The 24,503-nt window shown below is 43.4% G+C and overlaps 1 protein-coding gene across 2 annotated transcripts in view; it reads right to left on the reverse strand.

Moving 5' to 3' along the window:
- SNAP25 (synaptosome associated protein 25) overlaps positions 1–24,503 on the reverse strand; it is a 62,008-nt gene that overhangs the window by 25,480 nt on the left and 12,025 nt on the right. For both annotated transcript variants that reach the window (XM_048296228.1, XM_048296227.1), the window contains exons 2-3: positions 3,512–3,646; positions 2,833–2,874 (exon numbers count right to left, since the gene is read on the reverse strand). In XM_048296228.1, coding sequence (XP_048152185.1) covers positions 2,833–2,874; positions 3,512–3,583 — 114 coding nt within the window. In that variant the 5' untranslated portion in view covers positions 3,584–3,646. The remainder of the gene's footprint in view (positions 1–2,832; positions 2,875–3,511; positions 3,647–24,503) is intronic.

Raw genomic sequence — 24,503 nt, forward strand, 5'->3', positions numbered from 1 at the left:
GTTATTTTTTCCTTGCTGCTTCATAGCTACAAACCATCTTTTTTTCCCCATACTACCACAATTGATTTTCCTCAAAGGCCATAGTGGTCACACTGAAAGATGGGAGCAAACTCCCAGCTTTTCTTCCCACACGTGATATTCTGCATTGCATAATGTTGCCTCAGAGGTAAAAAGCTGGAACGCAAAAATAAGAAGGTCAGCTACAAACTGTATTTAGTCTCACTTGTTCTGCCTCAGTTCATTTTCATTTTATGTTTTGGCCCAAACATTGCACAGCATCATCATAAAATACAGGTATTTATAGCACTGAGTGGCTCAAAAGAGCGCTGGTCAGTGCAGATTAGCTGCACTGCTTGGGTATGATGGGCACCATGGAGCAAACTGGGGTTTGGAATCTGTCATTCCAGTACAGAGCTGCCTTGGGGCAAAGCCGTGGCTGCTTTTGTAACACTTCTTCCTTCCCTTGTTGTGCCAGAACTGGAAAATCAGCTTCTTGCAAAGCTGGGTTATAAAATCAAGAAGCAATAACATAGTTGGCTTTCCTTGCCCATGTTCCCTGGGAGCAGCATCAGGGCTTCATCTCCAATCTCTGAATAGTCCTCTGGGGCAAGGAGGGCATGTCCCCATTGTTCCCCCATTGTCCCCCCATTGTCCCCAGGCTATGACCTGCAATTCAGCCTTACACGGCTACGGGGCTTCCCTGGGTGGACAGCACTCTTCTGGCTCTAGGATGGAGTCCAGTCAGTCTGTTTATTCTGTATTTCCTGACAGCAATCCATACAAATGTACACAGTAATAATGCTTAAACATGGAGGCATCCTTTTCCTAAGAAAGGAAGAGAACAGAGTAAAAAGCATTCTTTCCCTGAGTATTTCCTGTCTCCATCCACTAGACTTAGGTTCTGCTAGGTGAGGAAGTCTAATTGGATTTTTGGGGTCTATTAAATCAGAGCAGTGCAAGTTCAATTTCAAATACTCTCACCATCTGTCTTTTCAGTATAAAATCTCTCACTTCCTAAATGCTTCTCTTTTTTTTAAAATACCTAGGAAAGGGGATTGGAATAATCAACCAGTTGTTTAGTCCACATAAGAATTTTAATGGTCTCCTGTAGTCACATTAGTGAATACAATATTCAGCTCATTTTAGAAGAACTCCCTTGACTACTCGGTGCTAGTTTTAGCAACTTCTCTATTTGGACAGGAAGATACTGTGGCATCTGAATAACGCCAGGTCTAGAGAGATGCTGAGCTCTTCCAAGAAGTACTATAGACCTACATAAATTCATTGGTGGATTTAGCAGTCCCAGTTCTCCTCCCACTTTGCCATTTGCTGTGATTCAATACTGAAATTCCAGTGGCATTCACAATATGCTGGTTCAATATGTTAGGAAGATTCAAGCAGTGCATAGGCCACACAAATACGGCTCAGGAGAGACAGGGCTGATATTTACTGATGGCTTGGCCCCAAGCAAATCACTTCCCTTTCTGCGCTTCTCCTTCTTCCCACTCATCATCTGCCTTGTCTATTTAGATCCCAGGCATTTTGGGGCAGCAGGCTCTCCTGCCTTGTGTTGTGGGGGTACTCATATGAGACTCTCTTCCATGTTGTTGAACTGATTTCAGCGGGAGCTGCATCCAGCACAGAGTTGACGTAAAGTGGTAGTTAGAAATGGTGTGTCCAGGGAACTGAGCAGCAAAAACGGACAGATTGCTCGTGAGACAAGAGCATTTTACGGCTGCAAGGGGCCCCAATCTGAAGTGTTTGTGGAGGAAAAGTGATGCTGACTATGCTCAATGACCTGTCTGTCTGTCTGTACATGGAAATTTAATTTTTTCTCCACTGGACTCCATTGATCTTCACAGTGGTGATTGATTTCAAGGCCATAAAGCCTACGGCTGGGGTTGTGCTTGTTCCTGAACATGGGACCTGATGTAATTTTCTTCCCATTGTCTCTGCTGGAGACTCCTCTGGTTGTCAGGAGTACTGGGACTGTCAGTGCTGATGACCCTGATTAAAAATGTCACCAGCTCCAGCACCAGGGCTCACATGGTGTCTGAAAATAATGCATCCTGTCAGGTGGCAGCAAAGTTTTCCGCCACCTGATGGCTGAACACTCAAAACTAAACTGAGTTGAGATTTTCCAAATTTTAAACCCCTTTATTGTGAAGAGGGTGAAATACAGCCTGATTCAATTGGTTTTTTCCCTCCAGGCAGGTATTAGCTGTGAGGACCAAGCCAGCAACCCCTTCCTTAGCACTGTGGAAATCAGAGTGCTTCCTTTTCCAAAGCAGTCAATCTAGGACATCTCATGAGCCTTGAAATCCTGATAAATATTTCAGAGATACATAAAGAAATGGCATTTACATGCTGTGCTGACCAATGTTCTATAAATAACTGCAAGTGTTTATGGAGAGGGAAGTATTTAAAGCAGACTGGGAAAATGGATCGAGGGCCCTTCTCACCTTCCCCTCTTGCGCTGTTATGCCAAGGACATGAGAGTGGTGCCGACACGAGGCACCCAGAGCTCTGCAGCAAACTCAGCCACTTGTCCCTGACTCCAGGTCACCTTCAGAGGCCGTTTCCTTCATTTATCTCCAGAATCCTGTCTCCGTGAATCCTCAGGTATGGGCAAACCAGTGCCTTGGCTGCACTTGGCATCCAGGGAACAGTGTCTTGCATGGTCCTACTGAGGGGTAGGGATGAGCACGGGCAGTGGCACATAAAGCTGTGGCAAGGCCCTACCAATATGAGTTTTAAAAAAAACATTTCCACTGTCACACTCTCCATCACTTTTGCTCACAATGGAAGTGCAAATAAAATGCAAGTCCTTACCTCTTCAACAAGCTGTAGCATTCGACGGGTGCTCTCAAGGGACTGAAAAAAACCAGGAGAAAACACTGAGATTTGGCAAGTTACGCTTTCCAAGGCTAACATGTAGGCTCATGCTGACAGGACGTTTTTCCTGCACTCTTTCCCTCCCCTCCAAATCTGGCCATCAGCAGGGCACTGGTGATCTCTCCATCTCTATGGATGGCTAATGCAGCAGTTCCCAGCACACCTCGAGGCAGCTGCAGTCTCCAGGGCTTGTGCCCCCCTTGCTCACACACTGCGGTGGTGCTGCTCGGAACAGCAGGCGTTCCACTTTAAAAATAAAGCCTGTGGTTTTCAGCTAAGACTCTTCAGAGACCTAATTGGTGACTTCTAACAGTTAATAGGTTTGACAAATCGAAGGAATCCTCAGAAAATATTAAATTGTTGCCTTTTGCTCTGACGCCAGTCAAATTGATGCACAGTCTAATACCTAAACCAAACTCACAATCAATAAATGCCCTAATCTAGACTAAACATGACATTAAATTTTAGCCCAGCTCATTTCATTTCCAATTCTGCTTTCAGTGTAAAGCTGACAGAAAAGAGCTCTAGAAATCCTTTGCCGGATCATCTCCTATTTCTGGCTGTGTGTTTCACACCAACCCCAGCCCCGAGTTCCCAGTTTAGCTACTGGTCTCACTTCATCAGCGAGCTGGTCGGCACGCCGCTGCATTTCTTCCAACTCATTGCGCATATCCGCGTCTTCCGCCATTTTAGCTGTGGGGGTGTTTGGGGATGCCGCAGATCAGGATTTGTACTCAGCTGCTTTGTGAGCCTGAAAGACAGTGAAAAGGAAGAGAAACAGTGTGGTTAGGAGCCGTGCTTAAAGGTTAGTCCCACAAAAGTGCCTTTATTACATCAGTGTCCTCACCCAAACTCTCATTCTGGATAGTAATTCCTATGTAGTAGAGAGCAAATCCTTCCTTTTTTCTTAACCTTTCAAATGCAATTCATATGGAAGCTGGACACTCAGGAGATGTTATTTGCTGCCAGAAAAAACCTTGGAACCCATTCATTCTTCTCCAGAATTAAAAGGCTTAATGTGAAGCAGGTCAAGGTCAAGCCTATGCCACTCAAGTCCTATGTTTCAGCTGCCTTGCTTGGAGGGCTGGATGCTCAGATAACACATCTGCAATTAAATTAAAGACTATGAAACTTTGAGGATTTTTATCAGCTAATGACTTGTCCACCATGATATAGTTCAGACTATGAAATGATATTTACAGCTAGACCGGGAGAAGTCTGCCTGGGAGAATCCTTCATTTTGGGGGAAGCGACGATAGGACCTACTGGTATTTTCAACTTCTCCACAAAGTGGGTCAGATCCTGCTCTTGGTTATTCCTCTTGATACAGAATGACACCCCTGTGCTCGTCCTAACCGGAGGTCAGGATGCAGTCCATTAATGCTCATTTGGGTAGGGTTTCTTTCTTGTTACAAATTCAAGCTAGCTCTGATTGCTGAGCATGACTTGATTAAGAAAGGCAGGCCCTCCTACCATCTGTCAGGTCTTTATAACAACAACACTGGCTTATTTCTTTGCTTGATTCAAGCACGGCACATTGCAAATTACTGCTCACTGAATGTTAGATTTGTTCATTGCAGGAAAACCTAATTGCAGGTGCAGAGCAGGTGGGGAAGTTGTGGGGGACTGCAAGTAAACAGCCATAAAACAGATGCCATCATGCTCAATTACAGAAAGAGGACAAAAGCAGACCCTTTCGGCAAAGCTGCTCTGAGAAGGCAGGATCCCGGGGGCTGTTTTCTGTCCTGTCTTTGCGGTATGTGCAGCCTTTATGAAACAAAATAATTCAGGGCAGAGCTTGGCTCTAAAATTTTAGCAATAACAACTCTGTTTAAATGGAAGTTACTATATATTGGAGATTAAACCATTCCTCACTTTGATGGTGCTCTCCATCAGGACATCAGGAGTTTGGGCTGAGCAGGTACAGCTGGGTGGCAGTGACATTTCCTGGATCACACCCTGTTTGCTTAGAAAGGTGTAAGGAAAGCAGGCAGCTCCTTGCATTTCCTCTGCAGCTTCAGCAACAGATTTGCTGCTTTTCTTATCTAAGAGGGAATATGTGACCTTCATGCCTTCACATTAGCTGTGCCCTCACTCACGGTTGCTTTTCCTCCTTGAAGCTACAGCAGGAAAAAATCCATCTCGAAGAGTCAGCCCTGCAGCTACTGGCACGGCATTCTACTTTCATCACTGAGCACATCGCCACATCTTTGTCAGAGGGAGGCTGACATTTTGTGATGGGTCACACCATGTGTAGGAGCCCAAATGTCTGCTGGAGAAGGAGGCCACCTGGTCCTGCCAGCTGCGTGGTCACAGCAGTGTGAAGGACCAAGCTTAGGCAACTTGTCTGCAGCCCCAGCTGATGCAAAGGCAGAGCTTAATTTCATGGCTAATACTCAGGCTGATATTGGACACTTCAAGGATGCTCACAAACAGCAGGAAACAAGCTTTACAAAAAAATGGTGCACTTGGATATTTAGGAGGAAAAGATAAACTGGGAACTGGTCTCTTCCTGAAGGGCATGTGAAAATGTGGAGATACTCTCAAGGCCACCCCAGCCTTCCCACCCTGCTGCTGTGCTGGTGTGTGTGCCCTTTATATCACATCATGCAGCGCCAGGAAGACACTTCTCCTGGCCAGCAAATGGAGCATGCTCAGGTAGGATAAAAAGAAGATATTTTAGTAAAGAACCATGCTCCAAACTCCTGTCCCACTTGGCACAGGCTGTCTAGCACTGGTCACTGCTTCACAAATTGTGGGGTTTTCCCAGACTGAGGCACAACCCAGCACTGAAATATTTCTGGCATAGCCTCTGTACCAGAACACCAAGATTAAGCCTGTGGACCTAGTTTTGGATCATCTAGTTAAAATATTCTCCTCTACCTGGACCCCTTGCTACACTTGCACTGGCAGAATAGCAGCACTGAGCTTTAGCAAAAATCAGGATAATTTGTTTAGGACTTTGAGACTGATCTAATTGGTAAATACATATAGATGTTGAGGGGTAGGAAAGTGGTTCTGTGCTGTGTCTGTGTGGTAGCATCTCACTGGCTGTGAAGTGGAAGGTGATGCATCAGTGAGAGGGTGGGATGCTAACAGGGAATTTGGTTCATTCTCTAAGCTTATCCAGTGTGAGCTGAATAATTACAGACCTGTAAGTGAGTGGAGGTGACATGAGGGCTTCTACTGACAAGAGCAATTTATGTATTCACTGTTGGTCAGTCTCTGCAGATACAAAAAAAAACTGCACAGAAAATTCTGTTCTCAGGTTGATTCCAGCACGACTTTTGATGTTTTCCTTATTAATTTTTTTGATCATGAGCCAGCAGTGGTGATGGGTGGTGCAAAAACAAGAAACAATGTGGAGAAACTTTCACAGAAGCACAGAATGGTTTGGGTAGGAAGGTTCCTTAAAGATCATCTCGTTCCAGCCCCCTGACATGGACAGGGACACCTTTCACTAGACCAGGTTGCTCAGACTTCCATCCAACCAGACCTTGAACACTTCCAGGTATGGGGCATCCACAGCTTCTCTTGACAACCTGGTCCAGTGACTCACCATCCTCACAGTTGAGAATTTCTTCCTAACGTTTAATCTAAACCTACTCTCTGTCAGTTTGAAGCCATTTTCCCTTGTCCTGTCACTCCATGCTCTTGTGGGGCTTTTTTTAGTCACCCTTCTTGGTTTGTTAGAACCATCAGTTGGCATCTTAGTGACAGACGTGCCTTATTTTGCATCAAGCTAAAAAAAGGGTCAGAGCTTGTAACTGGAGAGATGTTGTGCAGCAAGTGATTGAACTTGACAGGTTTATTGAGATTGTTTGGTATTTGTAAAGCACTTAGAATGTATTGAGAAATAGCAAAAAACGTTCTTCCAGACAAGTCATTTTACATCAAGTTTTAGTCATAAACAGAAGTGTCCCGCAGCTACGCTGATTCAACTTTATTTAATAGAAAACCGTGCCCAAGAATCAATAAAGGTTACTGATTTGCACACAATATGATAAACTACATATATTTTGTAGATGGCAGGGAATGAGTTTAATTTTTTTTCAGATTTTGCAATTTATAATGTGGAATCGGACAGATTAGAGATAGGATTTTCCTTGAAAAGTCCTGTTTAGGCTGAAATGCCATTCCACTGTCATGAATTTCCAACAACAAACCCTGTTATCAATAAATATCCTGTAGAGAGAAGAATTATGTTTTAAAGGGAATTATTGCTCTAAAGTACAAATTAATGGTTCTCCCTCTGTGCTGTTTCTTAGGAACACCTATAGTTCTCCTGAAGTTTAAAAACATGGAAAATGAATTATTTCAGGAATGGTCAAGGAAAGTTAAACCATGATGAATTTTATCTTACTGATACTAGACAGACTTTCAAAAGCATAGGTCTGGCTTAGGCCCACTGAAACCCGCTCTTGTTTTAGTAGAACAGAAACAGGCCTAAGATAGTATTGAGGACTTGGCATAACAAATTCCTTGCAGAATTTATATTTTTGGTACCAGTTGGTATTTTGCATTCTGTTCTCATTCAAGTTAATTTGAATCAAATATCAAAATTCTATGATTGCCTTAGGAACCTCTAATATAACTACAATAAACTCTCCAAAGTGTACTCTGTACTTTTAACTTAAACTACATTTTATTTTATCTACAGTCCCTGCAGAGATGACAGATCAGAAAACCAAAGTAGGGATGTAATATGTTATGCTCTTTAGATCTGAAACTTTGATAAAAAAAAAGAAAAGGTTGCTACAGAAGTTACAGGCACTGCATTCACTCAATTTGTGTTTATACTTGCAGTAATTGCCTATACAAATTCAACCTCAAAATTTCACAAGGATCTTGGTTTTCCCATTTCGGAAAAGGGAAAGGAAATCCTCTGGGTTCACACACAAACATCCACGGTGCTCTTTGAAAAGAAAAAAAAAAGGCCAAACATGGCTACAAAATACTGTGTACAGCATGTTCCAGGCTGTGCTCTGTCTCCTACACAATGCAAGTAACTCCAGGCTCTTGGGTGATTTACATCAAATTCCCTGCAGATGGTCTCCTACCTTATGCCAGTGCTTGTACAGAAGCACAACAGACTGAATGTTAGAGAGAAGTACAAAGAGAGACTGGCTAATGGAAAGACATTTCCTATTATTCTTCGAATTCTGCATCTGCTATTTCAGTAGTGCTAAGATGCAATGAAGAATCCTATAGCAAGTACATTATACAATCCGTATGGAGTTATACTGAAGGGTCAGAGAGACCTATGTCTATCCCCAGAAGAAGAGAGATACAGCAAGTGACCTTTGAAAGCAAATATTTGCTTCACAGTGATATAAACACTTCAATGCAATAAATACAGGAAAATGAAAATGCTGCAATTTACTGGGGAGAAGGCAACGCAGCAATATAATGTTCTTTTTTAAGCACTCTCCCTGTTATTAAAGGACACATCTACTCTTCCCATGGATATTTGTAGCCAGAAGACGACTGCATTGGCGTATTTTACTAAAAAAGTCAGAGTCGATCCATCCCACTCTTTGTGCCTCTTTCTTGTAGGACTGAAAGCGTTACCATGGTGGCGTTGTGTTCCTAGAGCCACGGAAAACCCAAGGAGAGACACTTTGAATCAAGTGTCTCAGGATGGATGTTGGGCGGGCCATTTAAAGGTGGAATTCGGGTTGCTGCTATTGCCTGGCTGTTGGTAGAAGAAGCACTGTCAAAGAGGGAGATGAAACGCAGCTACAGATGAAGGGGGTCATCCTTGCTCCCCGGTGTCGGCCCTCATTTGGCTTCCCGTGTGCCATCCCAGGGGTGTTCAGCCTCTATGGGGTCAGGCACAAGGCAGCTCTGGGGCTCTGTAGGATCCTCCTGTCACAGGACACATTCTTTATCCTGTTGGACCTCCTCAACAGTGACCACTGCCCAGTGGGGAGCTCTCTACAGCTCACCTGTCCAGCACATTGGCTGTGTCATTCACCGCCTTCACAAGCCTTCTGAGAGGGGCTCCTGGTGGCTGGATTATAGGAAATGCACTGGCATTAACCCCAAAGCTCAGTCTAGACCAGGAACTGCCTGCTAACACCAGCAGGGAATGAAATTACATGGAAAGTGTGAACGTGCTGCAAAAGGATGCTTAGAAACCATTACCTGTGTGTGTGCTACTGACACCACAGGCTCCCTCTGAAACTGTGTTGAGGATGGAGCGTTGGAAGGCAGATCCCAACAGAAAGCCAGGAAAGTCATGTGTGTGCTGCCCACAGTTGGTGTGACAGGCAACAGCTGGTGAGACATTTTAGGGAGTTGGGAACATAGTTTTTATAGATTGTGGGCTCTCAGCAACAGCCCTCACAAGCTCCAACTTTTATGACTTCTGTCATCTCCATCTTCTTTGACCCAGAGCTTACCACAATTAATACTGTCTATAATTAAACATGCCCTGCTTTTGCTCTTACTGTGTTTTAACTGATCTGAAAGCACTTGGAGAAGAACTCAGATAATTCTGTAATGAAAAATCCTATTTCAACATTTTACACTGTAGCATAAAATGCAACAATGAAAAATTAGTCAGGATTGTTATTTATATTTAAATTCTAAATAGATTTGAAATAAAGTCTTGAGGAAAGTCTGCCTTTTGCCTCAATTCTTCAGCACATCCTATTGCATGGATCTAATTTATTCACAAGATTTTCAGCAAAGTTCTCATTCCTTTGGAAACACCTTTGTAACGTTTGTGTTACAGATTAAGCCAAAAAGCTGGAGCTGTGCTTCTGTAAGGTCTGTCAGCCTTAACCCATGGCACAGACACCTCAGTTCTTTCCTGCTGCTGTCCCACAGCGTTTTGCTGCAAGCCTTCGGGCTCACTTCCACAGCCCAGACTGACAGAGTGCAGTGATAATAACCAATTTCACTTCATTCTTGCTTGATACTCAGTAAAGAGTAATGGCTACTGGTGAGGGCTTTTCAGGGAGTGACTTTGGAAAAGACAGGTGCTGAGATGTTGCAAATCTGAATTCAGGAGAAGCCAGTAATTCCTAGTTTATTCCTGTCTTCTTGCATTGCCTTAGGCAACTTATTTTACTCTCAGGGCTTGCTTGCCTTGCCTGAAGACAGGTCTCTAGAGCTGTGTGAGGTGCTACAGGTGTTTGATTTCCTGCTGCTGGCTCTATCCATCAGCACCGTGCAGGTGTCTTGGATACCCTCTGATGGGACTGCTTGTCCATGTTTAACAGCTGAATCTGTTTCCCCTCTACACAACACAGATAAAATCCTTCTCTTCCTTCCTATCTTGCCCTTGTTTTGTCCTACTTCAATTGCAGGTGTTTCAGGGCATGGACCGGCACCTTGCCTGGGGTCCAGGACAGCTGGGACTTTGGGATAAGTGCTGGTGAGCATGGTGTCATATTCTTCCACTGCACCTCTGCCACCCCACCCCGATACAAGGCAAGTCACTGTTGTCCTGTCAGCTGTCAGACAACACGGCTGCTCCATGAGGCTCCTCCAACACACGCTTGTCGCTTCACCAGGCTCCCACACCGAAAAAAATGAAAGCACAGACCAGCCATTTTGTAACAATATCACCTCAGAGTAATAAAAACTTGACTTTCTATCCATTTTACTGCTAAAAGAAAATAAACCTCTCAATGTGTTATCTCTTTGCAGTCATTTTTACACCTATGTACCCACACGTTTTTCCTTCTTTTCTTTTTTTTTTACTTTCCCACAGAAACAGAAAAACATTCAAGGCAAAAATGTTTGCTCTGTTCATCCGGGAGAGTGACCAGCCAGAGAGGTGGAGGGTGAAGAAAGAAACCTTCTTAGGGGAGTGGGCACCACATCTGCTGGCAGCACAGAGCACAGACCTGGACAGAATAGGCTGCTGTGAGTGAAATTCCCTGTTATTGCAGCTCCCTGTCTCATGCAGCTTCATTTATAATTTAACAAGCTATGTCCTATGATTCACTAAGTTTATTGTATTTCCACTAGTTCTGAGTCCAGACCCTCACTTCTCCAGTACCAAAAAAACGTTTTACTTTTAGCACTAATTGATTCCCAGCTAGGAAACAGCAGCTTGTTCCTGTGCTGGTGTTGTCCTGTGGCTTAAATAGCTTATCTTCTTCCCTGCTCTCTCCTTTTCTCTCTCTGAGGTACAGAAACAGGACTTGTAACCTTTCCCAGCGTTTCTTATGACGTGAAAGATGGGCTCTGTTAGTCCCTTCCGGGTAGACAGACTGTTTGTCATCCTGCCAGCTCTTGGTTATGCCAGTTCCATTTGAATTAGTCTTCTCTGGAAAAGGGTGGCTGGCCTTTCACACGGTATTTTAAATGAGGGTATGGGCTTTGCTCAAAGGGCTTAGTGCTTCCCCATCCTTCCAGGATATACCTGCTCCAAAATATCCTACAACCTGACTTGCCATTTGCATAGCTGGATCTAGATGGCTCAGAACAAGAAATCCAGGTATTAGTAGAGGGGATTAAAGAAAACGTCTTGACTTGTGACAAAGCTGTTTGCATTCTCAGGCCAGAATCTTGGAGAAAAACTAAAGGCATCTGCCTAGCTGGAGGATGAGATCTCTGACTGTGTCATGATTGCCAGTAGAACTCAAACCCTAAATCTGTTCAGGTCTTCAAAATATTCACTGGCCATCACTGCAGCAAAAATGAGCAGTCAGCCTCTCTTCAATTTCATTCCAACCTGGGTTTCTTTACACTGTTCCTAAGCCACTAAATCTGATTAATGGTCAATTTTAGAAGCTAGTGGTGAAAGTCACGCCCCATTTCAAGTTGGAGGAAGTGTCGCCACTGCCATTAGTGGGGTCAGAATTGCAGGTAGAGCTACAAGCCAGCGGCGACGGTGCTGGGAGAGGCCAGCAGTGTGTGGAAGGGCAGGTGTGAGTGTGGAAACACCAAACAGGAGTGTGTGGCATCTTAAATACTTTTCTGCCAGATTTTCCTGGGGCTCTGCGTTGCTCCCTTCTGTTTCTCTGAGATGGAATAGAAATGTAAAATGGAATTATTGCAAAACATTTATTGAGGGATTCAAGAGACAGCAAGGAATAAGAAAACTGCATGGCTAGTTTTCCTGGGGCATTCCCACCAGGCTCCATGAGGCCTGCTGCATTTGCTGTTCCTAGGTTTGTAGAAAGAAGCTGTTCCCTCTGCACAGTCTTCTCAAGAGTGCCAGAGCTCCTGGTCCAGCCCCCACTCCATATACGCATCCAAACCTCTTCCAGATCTCCTGGTTTAAGTTAATCATCACCCCTCAGCATTCCAAACCATAATGATCCATGGGTGAAGAGTCTCCTTCTGTACCTTCACAAACCAAGAGGAGCAGCCCCAGTGGCAACAGAGAAATGGAGCTGAGCTTCTGCAAGAGAGCATTAAATGAGTAGCTGTTCAAAAGGCCTCGCTCCACATTGCCTCAGCCTTTCCTACGTCTTCTCTGCCTTTGCAAAGTCAGCGCAAAAGGTCAGAAGAGTTCCACACTCTTCTATTACACACTGATCAAATCAATGGCAGCAAACGCAAACCAGTAGAGATCATCCTCGAATTTCTTAAAATGATCCAAGAAGGCAGACTGACAACTGAAGAAAGACATTTTTAGGCTAAATGCATGATGAAAAGGAAACCCACAAATTGGAGAAAGATTTTTTTAGGCTAAATGGATGATAGAAAGGAAACTCGCAAACTGGAGAAAGATTTTTTTTTTTAGGCTAAATAGATGATGAAAAGGAAACCCACAAACTGCAAAAAGGTATTTTTAGGCTAAATGGATGATAGAAAGGAAACCCACGAGTATTACAGTAAGAAAAGGGAGCATATTTGCATTGGCCTGTCACAAAGTAGAGCTCATTTCTGCTGCAGTTTTTGGAACTCTGCAAGTCAGGAGGAAATTTGTTGTAACTTTGTTTAATTTGAAAGTGATTTTTTTAAAAGTTAATTGAACAGAACCAGTAAAATAGATGTGAAATTCTTCATTTGTATGTTAAAAATTGGTGCTATCCCACCTTCACTAGTCCTTCTAGGACTGGATGAGACAAGCTGTGAGTTTAAGCAGCACTTTTACAAGCTTAGTGTGGAATTGCTGGTGATTTTGATAGACGGCAAAAATATGGAAAAGCATTTTGTGGTGAAAGAACAATAATTCTGTATTTTAGTGTAAAAGATTGGCAGTGACACAGTTAACCCCATCAGCAACAGTGTTGTCAAAGCTTTGACTTCTAAGTGATAGATGGGAATAAGGTGTTCCCCTGACGGTTTGTTTGTTATGGGCTGTCAGCACACTCAGCTGACATTTCACTTCTTTCTGCATGGTTTGCATTTGCAAGATTTCTCTGCAGCCCAGGACTCACACCTACCCCTGCCCCTGAGCTGTGTACCACCAGGAAGGACCTTCCACAGAAATGAAAGAAATTTAATTAATGCAGCACTTGCTAAATATAAACCTTTTAATAGGCGAGTAAAATACACTGCAATCGTGAGGGCATCAGGAATGTAAATAGACAACATTTCCCCTCTTGACATGTATTTGTGGTAAACAAAGCTATTCATTATGTTTATAATACTCATCCTTTCCTTTCATTTCTGCCTGGTGGTAAAAGCATTTCAAGCAGCGGGCTGATATATTTTTAGCAGAAATCTTCTTTAACTAAGTCGTCAGAGTCAAATCAGCAGCTGACAAAATATAAGCATTATGAAACTGGGCTGATGATGTTATTTGTAGAATTGGTTTTTTAACTGAAGGACGATTTTTTTCCAGCTACGAGGGAAAGCAAAAGGAGATATTTAAGAAATTATCTCACTGTCTTGTTTATCATTGATTGTCCATGTTCTGTGTGCCCAGCTGCCTGTTCATTGTATCATACAGCATCTGAAGCAGGTAGCAAGGAAGGGAATTTGCCAGCTTGGGTTTTTTCCGGTGTGCATGCAGCCATCTGTGGTGAGGGCACTGTCACGTCAAGATGCAACACCATCAGTGAAATAGCAAAGGCACAAGAGGTTATAGGCCTGAGTCAAAGCCCACCACCTCAAGGAACTGCTATCTAAAATGAGTCTTCCTTCACCTCCCCACAATGGCCAGTGGGTTTTCTCTAAGGCAAAGGAGCTTTTCAAAAGAACAAGCAAAACAAAAAGAAAAAGGTTGACTTTTCTGAGGGTGCTCTGGGTGACCCCCGAGGATGTCTTGTGCCTTGCCACACTCTTGGTTCAGGGCTCGCTTTCTGCCACTTCCTACCCCTGGCTCCTCTCTCCTCTCCTTTGTGCTGTAGTCTCCACTGGGAACTTAAACTGTGGAAGCAGGATTTAAAGCTGAAGAAGAGTTCATGAACTTTGAAAAGCTTACTTCCTTTCAAGAAAAAAAGAAATAGCTACAGCCATGTTATAAAAAGAAAGGACCCTACTTAGGTTTTAAGTCCCCTCCTTCTCTGTTTATACACAGGTGACACACAGATAGACGTGTGAGTATATAAAATGCAGCAGGCACAATTTAAGGACACAGCAGAGTATCTTTTTTAAATGCAGTTTATGTAACGAAAAGGGCTGGGAACCCAATTCTAAACCACTAAACCTTTTACAAGTTTAAATTTTATTATTTCAAGGCTCTTTCGTAGAGCCACAATAACAAAAAATCCTGCTGCTATCAAACAGCTCATCTCCCTGAACGGAAGCTGGACCCTTGACCAGTCCAGACCCATTCCCAAAACCCTGCAGCGCTGCAAATGCTGTTCAGAGAAGGGAAAAGATCTGGCTGCTCCCTTCCCTAGGCACAACTGGAAGATTAAATGGGAAGATCCTTGGGTCATATCCACTGTTTGCTACTGGAGAATACTTGTATCAAAACCAATAAATTGAGAACAACCATGTAAGGTGGATACTTACAATTCACTTAGAGTTGTACAAGTCAAATATTGAAGGCATCTGACATTTCTAGGCTAAGTAACAAATTATATTAGCCACAGGAATGCATAATAGCAGCCCACGGATATGCCAAACTTATTCGCTTGTTTTCAAAGGCCACTGCTGCTTTCTGATTCACACCTACAACTAATTCCTGGCTGCTACTCATTTTCCAAGAATCAGTAATACAAACTGGAAGAAGGCAGATTTAGAAACCTCTTTCTTCAGAAGTCCATTTCAGCCTTCACAGGCTGATGAAAAAAACCCCAGCACACTCCTCCAGTGAAGATTACCCAGACTTGCAGGCGAGGATTTAGCTGTACTAATACAAGAGCACAACTTCAATTCTTTTTTTTCTCCTTTCTTTTTTTGTTGACCAATCAATTCAGCAACAGGCTTGATAGTGCCTCAAGGGCATCGCTATCAACCACGTGATCAGCAGATTAACAGAGAGGCTGCAAAATCCTTTCCACTCAAACTGTTTTAACAGAGGATCAAAATCTTTCTCTTTGCATGGGGATTTTTATTTAGCTAGTTCTTTTTATTCAGTTTGCACATGTTTGTGAAGGAATTAAGGCCTGCAAGGGCATGCAAGATGGTCTGGTTTGGCTTTAACCTTTTCCTTTCTATTTGTGTTTGGGAGTAGAAAGTCTTCCAGTTCCTTATGGGAATGTTGTCCTTTCCCCGGCTCCTACACTTGCATTATTATTGCAAGTGAATCTCATCAACCCACAGATGCTGGCCCTGACAGGATGGAATTTAAAACATTTTGAAAGAGCTCCCCCTTTTCCCTGCTGTAGTTCTTGTTCTCATTAAGGGGGATGGATACGTTGAAACAGGCTGTGATACAATCTGCAGGGGAAAGGCTTGGGAAAGATGGGAGCTGGGTAAGTCCTGTGGGGTCACACAAGATTTACAGAGCTCTGCTGAACAATAAAACAACAGATTAAAATTGATCATGTAAATAAAATAAACAACAATTAACTGTTTATTGGCCTCAGCAGTCTGGCTCCTGGGAAGCAACTGTTTGCAACATAGAGGTACATGGGAGCTCCTGCTGAAATCCTTAAGATTCAATGCCCAGATCCCTGAGCTATGCAGGTACTGGTGGTGGCAAGAGGGTGCACACAAAATACCCTGAAACAGAGCAGAAAACCAGACTGCCTTATATCCATCTAAGACATAAAAGCACACCTGGAGCTGCAGAGATTGAGGATCAAATGTGAAGGTCCACACAAAGCATGGCCGAGAGGTTTCTTTGGCTCTAGCACGTGTTGAAACAAAACCGACCCCCTCACTCAGCTGCTGGATGATGAACCACAGCAGTGAGCTGGGACAAGAGCAATTCACATACTAACAACAGAAACATCAAGAATAAACTCAGCAAAAAAAATTAATAGCTGACATTTGACAGCAAGCAAAGTCTGGTCACAAACAAGTCACAGAATTCAGCAAATAGAGGCTTTTCCCAGAACTGTGCCTGGATATTCCCACAGTCCTCCTGTCAATATCCTACAGCTCCAGACTTCAAGCTAGGGAGCAGAGTGTGTGCACATAGCTGAGGGCAAAGGGATTTTGCCTCACTGCCTGGGCAATGAAAGCTCTAATTCTATTTTCATTTAAATCCCTAAACCTTTTTCTGCCTTTGCTGGGACCCACATGAGGTGACTTGGGGTCTTTAAGACCAGAGGCTTTATAAAAAGCCATGCCAAAATGAAGGAATAAGTTATTCCTTGCAGTGGATGAGCAGTGACAGTCAATTTGATTCTTCTAAACATTAAAACAGTGCTTGATTTGCATCAGAAAAACAGGATTTGCCTTCCAACGTCTCCACCTTCGGAAGACTCTCACTTATTTAGGCACATCTGCATTCATCCACCTGAGTGTAAATCCAGAGAGTTTCTGGGTATCAGCTGAGACAGGCTGTTTTTCCAGTCCTCTGTAGGAGAGCACAGCTTGTCCCAAGGACAAGGGACTCTCAGCAGTGCTGCCTCCAGAGCATCGCAGGGATGACTCACCCAGGCTGGGAGCAAGAGGCACCACGGCTCGCAGAGCTGCAGTGTGACAAGGACCGCAGGGCACAGCCCGCGGCGGCACCGAGCTGGGGCTGCACACTGAGCACACCTGGCCCTGCACGGCCGGTGACACGGAGAAAATGTCTGAACAAGAGGGACGTCTTCCCAAAAGGTGTGTTCAGCTGTGGTAGGTGGCTTCTGGAGATGTCCCCAACAGGGAGTTAGGGGTTGGAATGCTGTGAAGCTTGTGAGATCAGGCATTAGAAAATACTCTACCCAACAAGGCGTTTTTACACTTTTACGTGGCCAAGCCATCAGTGTTCAAGGTGAGGTGTCTCAAGCAGATGGTGCACCCAAGGGTTTTGCTGCAGCTGTTCAGGGAACAGTAGATGTTTCTCTCCCCTGAGACCCACCAGTATAGAGCCATCTTTTCAGGTTTGGGTAGAAGTGCTCTGGTCTTTCAGTATGAGCCCAAATCCCTTTATTTTTTCAGCTGGCTTTAGTTTGGAGAGCTTTCTCATCACTTCTATCCCTCCTGCAAATGTATGAGGATTTTTCGAAATGGAAGCATTTTGAAGACAAGAACAATACTTGCTAATGAAGTCATTTGTAAGTAAAATAAGTTCCAATCAAGAATATTGACGTGCTTTACTATATATTTATAAATACTACTCCTGTAAGTAAAGACAGCAGGATGGGGCATGAACTTCATTTGAATGTAATCCAATTTAAATCTAAAGCAATCATTGTTTGCTTGTGTATTTTATGTAATTTAAGTTCCTGAAGAACCCGTGGTTCTTCATTCTTGACCTAAGAATAATGTGGGAACAATTCTGTGTCCGATATAGAATTTGTTTTCTGTAAGCAACGTTGCCTAGTTCAGATATTTCAGACTGAACTGCTTTCACCATGCTGACAATATTTTTCAATAAGTGAATAAAGAGGGGGAAATAACTCCTTCCTTCATGAAGCCCCAGTGGCACATACAGCAGAAAATACATGTGGTGTAAGAGATCTTGGAGTGCAGCTGCTGTCTTCACACTTGACCCAAGGGTAGACTGAAGGCCACAGATTTAAATGAAGTTATCCTTGTAAGCTTTGAAAATTCATCTAAGGAGCAGATCTGGAGGACATATAGCCTAGACCCATCTGGTAGACTAAAAGCCCCTTGTTCCAGCAAATGAAAAAAACACCCATTGTTGAGGGAAAAGGGGAATATTTATGTCACTTACAATAGTTAATGGCTTAAGAGAGCTTTGTAACTGCACTTCAGCACTTGTAAGCTCAGAGCCCTGTGACTGACAGCCAAACTGTTGTCCAAAAATTCCCCAGGCTTAGCCCAGATGCAACACACAATGGGCAAAGTCAGGCAGCACATCTGTGGCCGTGGCCCCTCGGGCTCGCTGCTCTTCTCGCTCATGTGCTGAAATACCAGTGCTGTAGTGAAAGGGCTGTGCTTCCAGGTGACCTTGAGCTGAAGAGAACAGGGGCAAGGGATTTATTTAAGGAGCCGGGGGGGGGGGGGGGGGGGGGGCATGGTCTATTTTTAAAGAAAAATAATCCGTTTTGTGGGTTTATTACACTTTGGGCCTGGGTGGCTGCCAGAGAGAAAGGAGCACTCCCCTCCTCAGGGGGATGCTGTGAGCCCTCATGTTTTTGGCAGCACCTGCCTGTCCTCACTGGATTCTTCTGCTCCAACACAGTGGGATGCCTTTCCCCTTCCCACCCTCCCACACCGGTCGTAGCCAGACCCATAAATCCTCCTTTCCCAGGGTGTCCCCTCCTTGCAACATCCCCCGGTTCCTGCAAACCAGAGGGCACTGCAGTCTCTGCAGTGAGCCACTGCTGCAAGTGCTCCTCCCAAGCTTGCAGTGAAGATGCTGAGGAGGAGGTTTGCTGGGTGTTAAATTCAGGCAGGAGTGGAGCAGGGAGGGGGTGCTGCAGTATCCATTCTGCTGTTTGATGCACTGAAGCCTCTGCCTCGGGGATTTGCCGTCAGCTGCTGCAGCGTGCGCAGTCTGCTGCAGGATCCAGCACTGAGCCCTGCAGAACCAGACCCTGGCACGGCTCCCTGGGTGAGGAGAGGGGTCAGCTTTGGCAACCTCGGGAGGAGGGAGAAGTGCAATTGTTGGCGAGGCTTTGTGCTCTGCCCCATGTTTGTTCAAATCCAGGAGAAGGGAGGCACGACAACAAACTGACAGTTTATTTATTTCCATCCCTTTTCCCTGTATTCCCCACTCCTCCCCATGAGGCTGCCTTGAATCCAGGTTAAGTAATTCAGGATAGCAGAGTCACAAAAAGACTAATTAATTCCTCAGGTTTCATTAGACATTAAGGGTAATCACTGTCTGAAGCTTCAGACAGGCCCTGGCTGAACACAAACCGTCATCAATGCCCAGAAGACAGCTGCCAGCAGTCTGGGAAGCAAATTTATCTCCCATCTGAATTTCAGGAACCCCAAAATACAGATCCTGATTTAAAACTTTGTCCTGGCATATGAAAATAACTGTAGCTGTAGCTGTAACTGGCAAATGTGGGAAATTAATTTTAGATTAATTCTGTATTTAAGAATAAAAACCCACCAGCTTGTGAGGAAGGGCTCTGAATGCCTCTTTTGCCTGAACGCTGAAAAGCAGTGAAGTGCCTTGAGCTGGGTGAGCTAAACTAGTGCTGAGTTCATTGAGGGAAGGATTTAAAATCTGTCTTTTCTGAGGACTTGGCCTAAGAACCTGGAACAGGTCACTCTCTTTAATGAACTATAAAAATCCTTCTTCCCATCAGGCAAAGGTGAGAAAGAAAACTCCTGCAGAGTCTTTCTCAGGGGCATTAATCTCTCTTGTACTGAAGCAATGGAATCTTCCCTATGAACCCAGTGGTAGCAAAGGTTAGCTCATAAGGCTAATTTCAAAGTAGCTCATATTAACTAACTTGTCTGACTGCAGATATTTATTTGTAATGAAAAATCAATATTTATTCATATTTAAGAATCGTTCTTTGAAAGCAGAGCTTTCCCCTGCTGGTCAAGACCAAGTAGAAGAAATTGCTCTGCTACTGAAACGTGGCACTTCCTATTTTACATCCCAAAACAAGTCCACTCCATACAGGCACCTGTCTCCACAAAAATCTGTGCCATCTTCTTCTGGGGAATGTGTAAAATTCCCTGAGATGGAAAACAATAGATCAACCCATGAATCCTGTTAGAAGTCAATGAATATCAGGAGTGATCATCCAAATTTCTCCCAGTAGTTTTATGTGTCTGAGCCAGGCTAGTGAAACTTTTCATGATCCTAGTTCTTTGGCAAGCCTTGCTACTCCTCTGACTTGAAAAATGAACAAGAATTTAAAAATCTACCCCAAAGCTTAATGAGGCTATTTTATTTCCAGGACATTTCAAAAGGCCTTAAGCTAAGCACTAATGCAAGCTCACAAATAATACAGGTGCCACAAATGCAACATTTTATGGCATAGATATGGAAAATGGAATAGAACCCACATATCTTCACCTCGTCGTGTCTCAGTGCAACAATAAAATTCATCTGAAAGCTTGTTCCTAGAATTAATAAACATGTTGAACTGCAGCGCTGGGAGCATTAGGTCAGGAGCAAATTAATGTCATCGAGGCAGTGAAACCTGACTAGGTAAGGCATGTGCCACACTTGGGCTGCTGAGAAGGCTCCTTCCTTCCACTGCTGATTAACTCTTGCCCTTGGTTAGCAGAGGCAGCAATGGTGAGATGTGAAGATGGCCTGTCAGAACAGCCTGGCTCCTGAAATCATTAACAGAACCTTTATGGGTCTCTGCCCAAGAAATTACCAAACTCAAAAATCCAAAACCAGTGTTGTGTTGCTTATCCCCATTTAAGAAGAGAAATGATGAGTTGTTAGGTGCACTCTCCCTTTCCTTGCCTTCCCACCACTGGGATTTGCCTGCTCCTCTGGACATGAAGACCATAACCACTGAGGAGCAGAGGGAGTCACACACTAAAGGTCTGTGGGCAAAGCACCGGAGGTTCATGGCATCAACAACTGCTCACAGAGACCCAGGAATGAGAGTGGACACTTCTTCTCTGCCCCTCAGTGGTCATCCACCCCCAGAGTAAGGGCAACCTCTAAACATGACCCAATCAAAAGTTAGACAGAAGGTGATCACAGAATATGAACCTTCCAGATATCCCCAGTCACCTCCCAGCAGGCGCCTTGGCAAACCTCCCAGGATAACAGGATAATAGGTAGCCTCAGGCCCTAGGTGGCCCTGTCCAAGGCCACTAAGGAACAGCAGCTCCTATCAGCTTGTTTTCTTTTAAGACACTCCAAGGCACACAAGCAGAAGAGTCACAGAACGTGTGCAAAGCCAGGGAAAGGAGAATGGTGTTCAGCTTTTCCAGCTGTTCTGGGGGGAATTTTGTAGAGACTGAGACTTGGGAAGGTGCCCAGAAGGTACCATAAGGGATCCAATGCATGTGTATGCTGTGAGACAAATACAGAATTCAGTAGGACACCAGTATTAAAATATTATTTCTCCAGCCATTTGTTGATTTAAAAGAGCTCCTTCTTTCTGATCCATGGCACAGCACCTGCTATTCCAAACAATATAAATTTCAAGGCCATATATTTTGTTTAATGCTATTTCCAGAAGAGACAGGAGCCTGCATTACAGGCTGCCAGCCACAGCTACCATATTATCCTAGACATCTGATGCAACATCTCCAGAAATGAATGGGCCATGAGAAGCCCAAATCACTCTTCACCTGCTTCATCTCATCCAAAAATGAGACATAAACATTTCCCACTTCCATTACATTTCTGTCGCTAAAGTTATGAGGCTGCGAAGGCTTTTTTAGCATCTTCAAAGCACAAACAAAAAAACTTTGTCCCCTTCTCTCTCCAGTTCTGATTGTATGTCAGTATTTCTTGGCTCTGAAGTCTATAATCAGTGTAAGTGTGTTAGGGGGTTTGGGACTAAACAATAGAACAAATGTCATTCATCAGCAGAGACTCTTTGGCAGGAGCTGAATGAGGCTCGTGCCAGACACAGAGACTGACACAAGTAAGCAAAGAAACAGTAAAAAGTTTCCCATTTCATTAGAAATGTGCAATATACAGATTTTATAAACTAATCAAATAATGATCAAAACGCTTACTAAGAAGATTAAAACCCTTCATTTCTTACGTAAATGGAAGCTTTGCAGAAAATGAAAAAAATGCGTAAGTATTCATTTCTAAAAATTACTGTCATCTTTTTCAAAGCTTTGACAGAAATGATTCCTTTTCTTTCCTGCAGCAAATCAAAGTTCTGTTCTCACTGCCTGGGGATCTGACTACCTTGTCACACATTCTGCACACACACTTAGTCAGCCAGCTACTAGAACAGAGGCAATAGGTTATCTTACTTCTGGAGGGAAGGACTGTTCTCTCAAGAATTGGAATAGGTACAAAATGCATAACATTTCTAATCTAAAATACTGAATTTCCCCCAATATTTTGCATTTTGAGCTTTCACGTTTTACCATATAATTGAAATGTCCTCATGTGAGAAATACTGATTAACTTAAGCAGTAATGGAGACATTTATCCAGAGTGAGGTTGTTGAATTCTGAAACAAATTCATTTCAACAGCATTGATTAAACAGTATTTCCATATTCTTTGCTGGTCTGATTTATTAAACAAACAATAATCTCTCAGTGACCCATATTTCACAACCATACCAGGACATCATTCAACAGGACACTACAACAGAACAGATGAATAAACTTTACTGGTAGTTTAGTCAAAAAATTAATCACAAACAATAATATTTGTGTTTACCAGAACAAATATTTACCTTTTTACATATGCAAAACTGGCGATACTGGCTTTCACAGTGACAACAAATATTTGCAGCTCTTTTCGTCAATGTCTCTTTTTTTATTGAGTACTAAAGAACTTCATCCTTTAACAACTGACTTCCTTAGTTCATTGTTAATCTCCGTAAAGTTAATTCTTCACATGGCTTTACAATGTGCTTCCTGTAAAAATGGCACTTGTCCTTTGCTTTTTTATGGGTTCTAGGCAGAAAACTTCAAGAAAACTCAGAGATGTTTGCAGTAATGGCCAACTAAGCTGTCATCTGACCTAGAAATGGAACTTCTTGAATCACAAGCACAAGCGAGTGGCTTAATTTCCTATGACATCTGCAGTTACATCTGGACATCTCCCTTTGGTCCATCTGTATTTGGCAGTCCTGCAGCGTGTATCATTTGCCCAAAGAATGCCAGATTGCTGCAGACCCTCACAAGTCCACATGCATTCGTCTTCCTTTGAAGACAGACAGGTCCTGGCAGTTCTGTCAAAAATTTTTAAATAATCACATGTCTCTATCTCAGCTCAAAATAATCCACTCTTGGCTTGAGATGGACATTTCTTCTGATCCCCTGCATCTTGTTTGCTATGTCCCATCTCAGAGTGACCACGAGTTTGTGAAAATGAGACTGTCACCCAGTCAACAAAAACCTCTTAACACTGGTTCAGAACCAGTTTGATGTCTTTTCCCCGTATTCCAACATATGTTAGCACAGAAAGGGATTTTCTGAAATTCAGGTCAAATGTTCTTGTTTCAGCGTTCCCAGGAACTTGCTTAGAATTTTCCATGTATAATACTGTATTAGCCTTCCTGCAATAACTATTTGTTCCTCTGTGTTACTCGTGGCAGGCCTGAACAGCCTGTCATCTTCCTTTAGGATGACTTTTAACAATCCTAAAGCATCTACGAGGAACATTTTAATCCAGACAAGCTAAATCACTGTCCTAGATATTCTTCTTTGCTCAATGTGATTCTCTGAGGGCTGCATCTCTTGTGCCTGTTGCTGTGACAGTTGCTATTTCTGCAGAGGTGAACGTGATAGCTCAGCTGGGGAACTGGGACCAGCGTACATCCAGGTGCAATTCTGCATTTTAATAGCCTCAAAACAAAGTTATTTTACATGCCTCTTTAAGATTTCTGTCAAAAAATCTTGTGGATAAAATTACAGGAACAAATACTTGCCAAAACATCATTTTTTGGAAATACTTAATTAGGAATATTCATAGAGAGCAAATTCTGGATTTGAAACAAGCTTTTCACTGTTTCCACACCTTCCCACATCTGCAGCCCTTGCACACTCAGAAAGGGAGCAGGAAGCCCTTGGGACAAAATGGAAGGAATGCAGTACAGGTAAAGCCTCGAATGTGTGCAGTGAGCAGTCTGAAGATCCAGAGATTATTTTCTGAAAAAAGACTCATCAAATCATTTCAGATGAAGAGGAAGCCAAGGAAAATCAAAATTCATGGTGAGCATTCCCAGAACACAGAAAATGATGGGGATTTCACTCTATAATTAGTTTGCTGCAAATTGCTCTCTGGTTTCTTCAAGTGCGTCATACCTTGAGCGTATCTCAGCCACGTGATTACTGAGGTGCTGATGAGCCACTTTTCTCAGCCTTGCCTCTGTTTTGGACTTAAAGAACTGATTCAGTAGAGGTGAGTCAGTTCTCTGCCGTGCTGGAGAGAGGACCTGACCACGTTCTCCTTTAGACAGATGGTGACTCACAGCAAAATTCCTATTATGCTCAACTGATTCAGGGTTTTCTAGAATACAGTACATTCCTGCCTTGTACAAACCACAGTATGTTTGTATATATGTAACTTTCTGCCGAGTTTCTCAGTCAGAATTAAGTCGCTATCAGC

Source organism: Corvus hawaiiensis, chromosome 3 (assembly GCF_020740725.1).
Source record: "Corvus hawaiiensis isolate bCorHaw1 chromosome 3, bCorHaw1.pri.cur, whole genome shotgun sequence".
NCBI classification, from domain to species: Eukaryota; Metazoa; Chordata; class Aves; order Passeriformes; family Corvidae; genus Corvus; species Corvus hawaiiensis.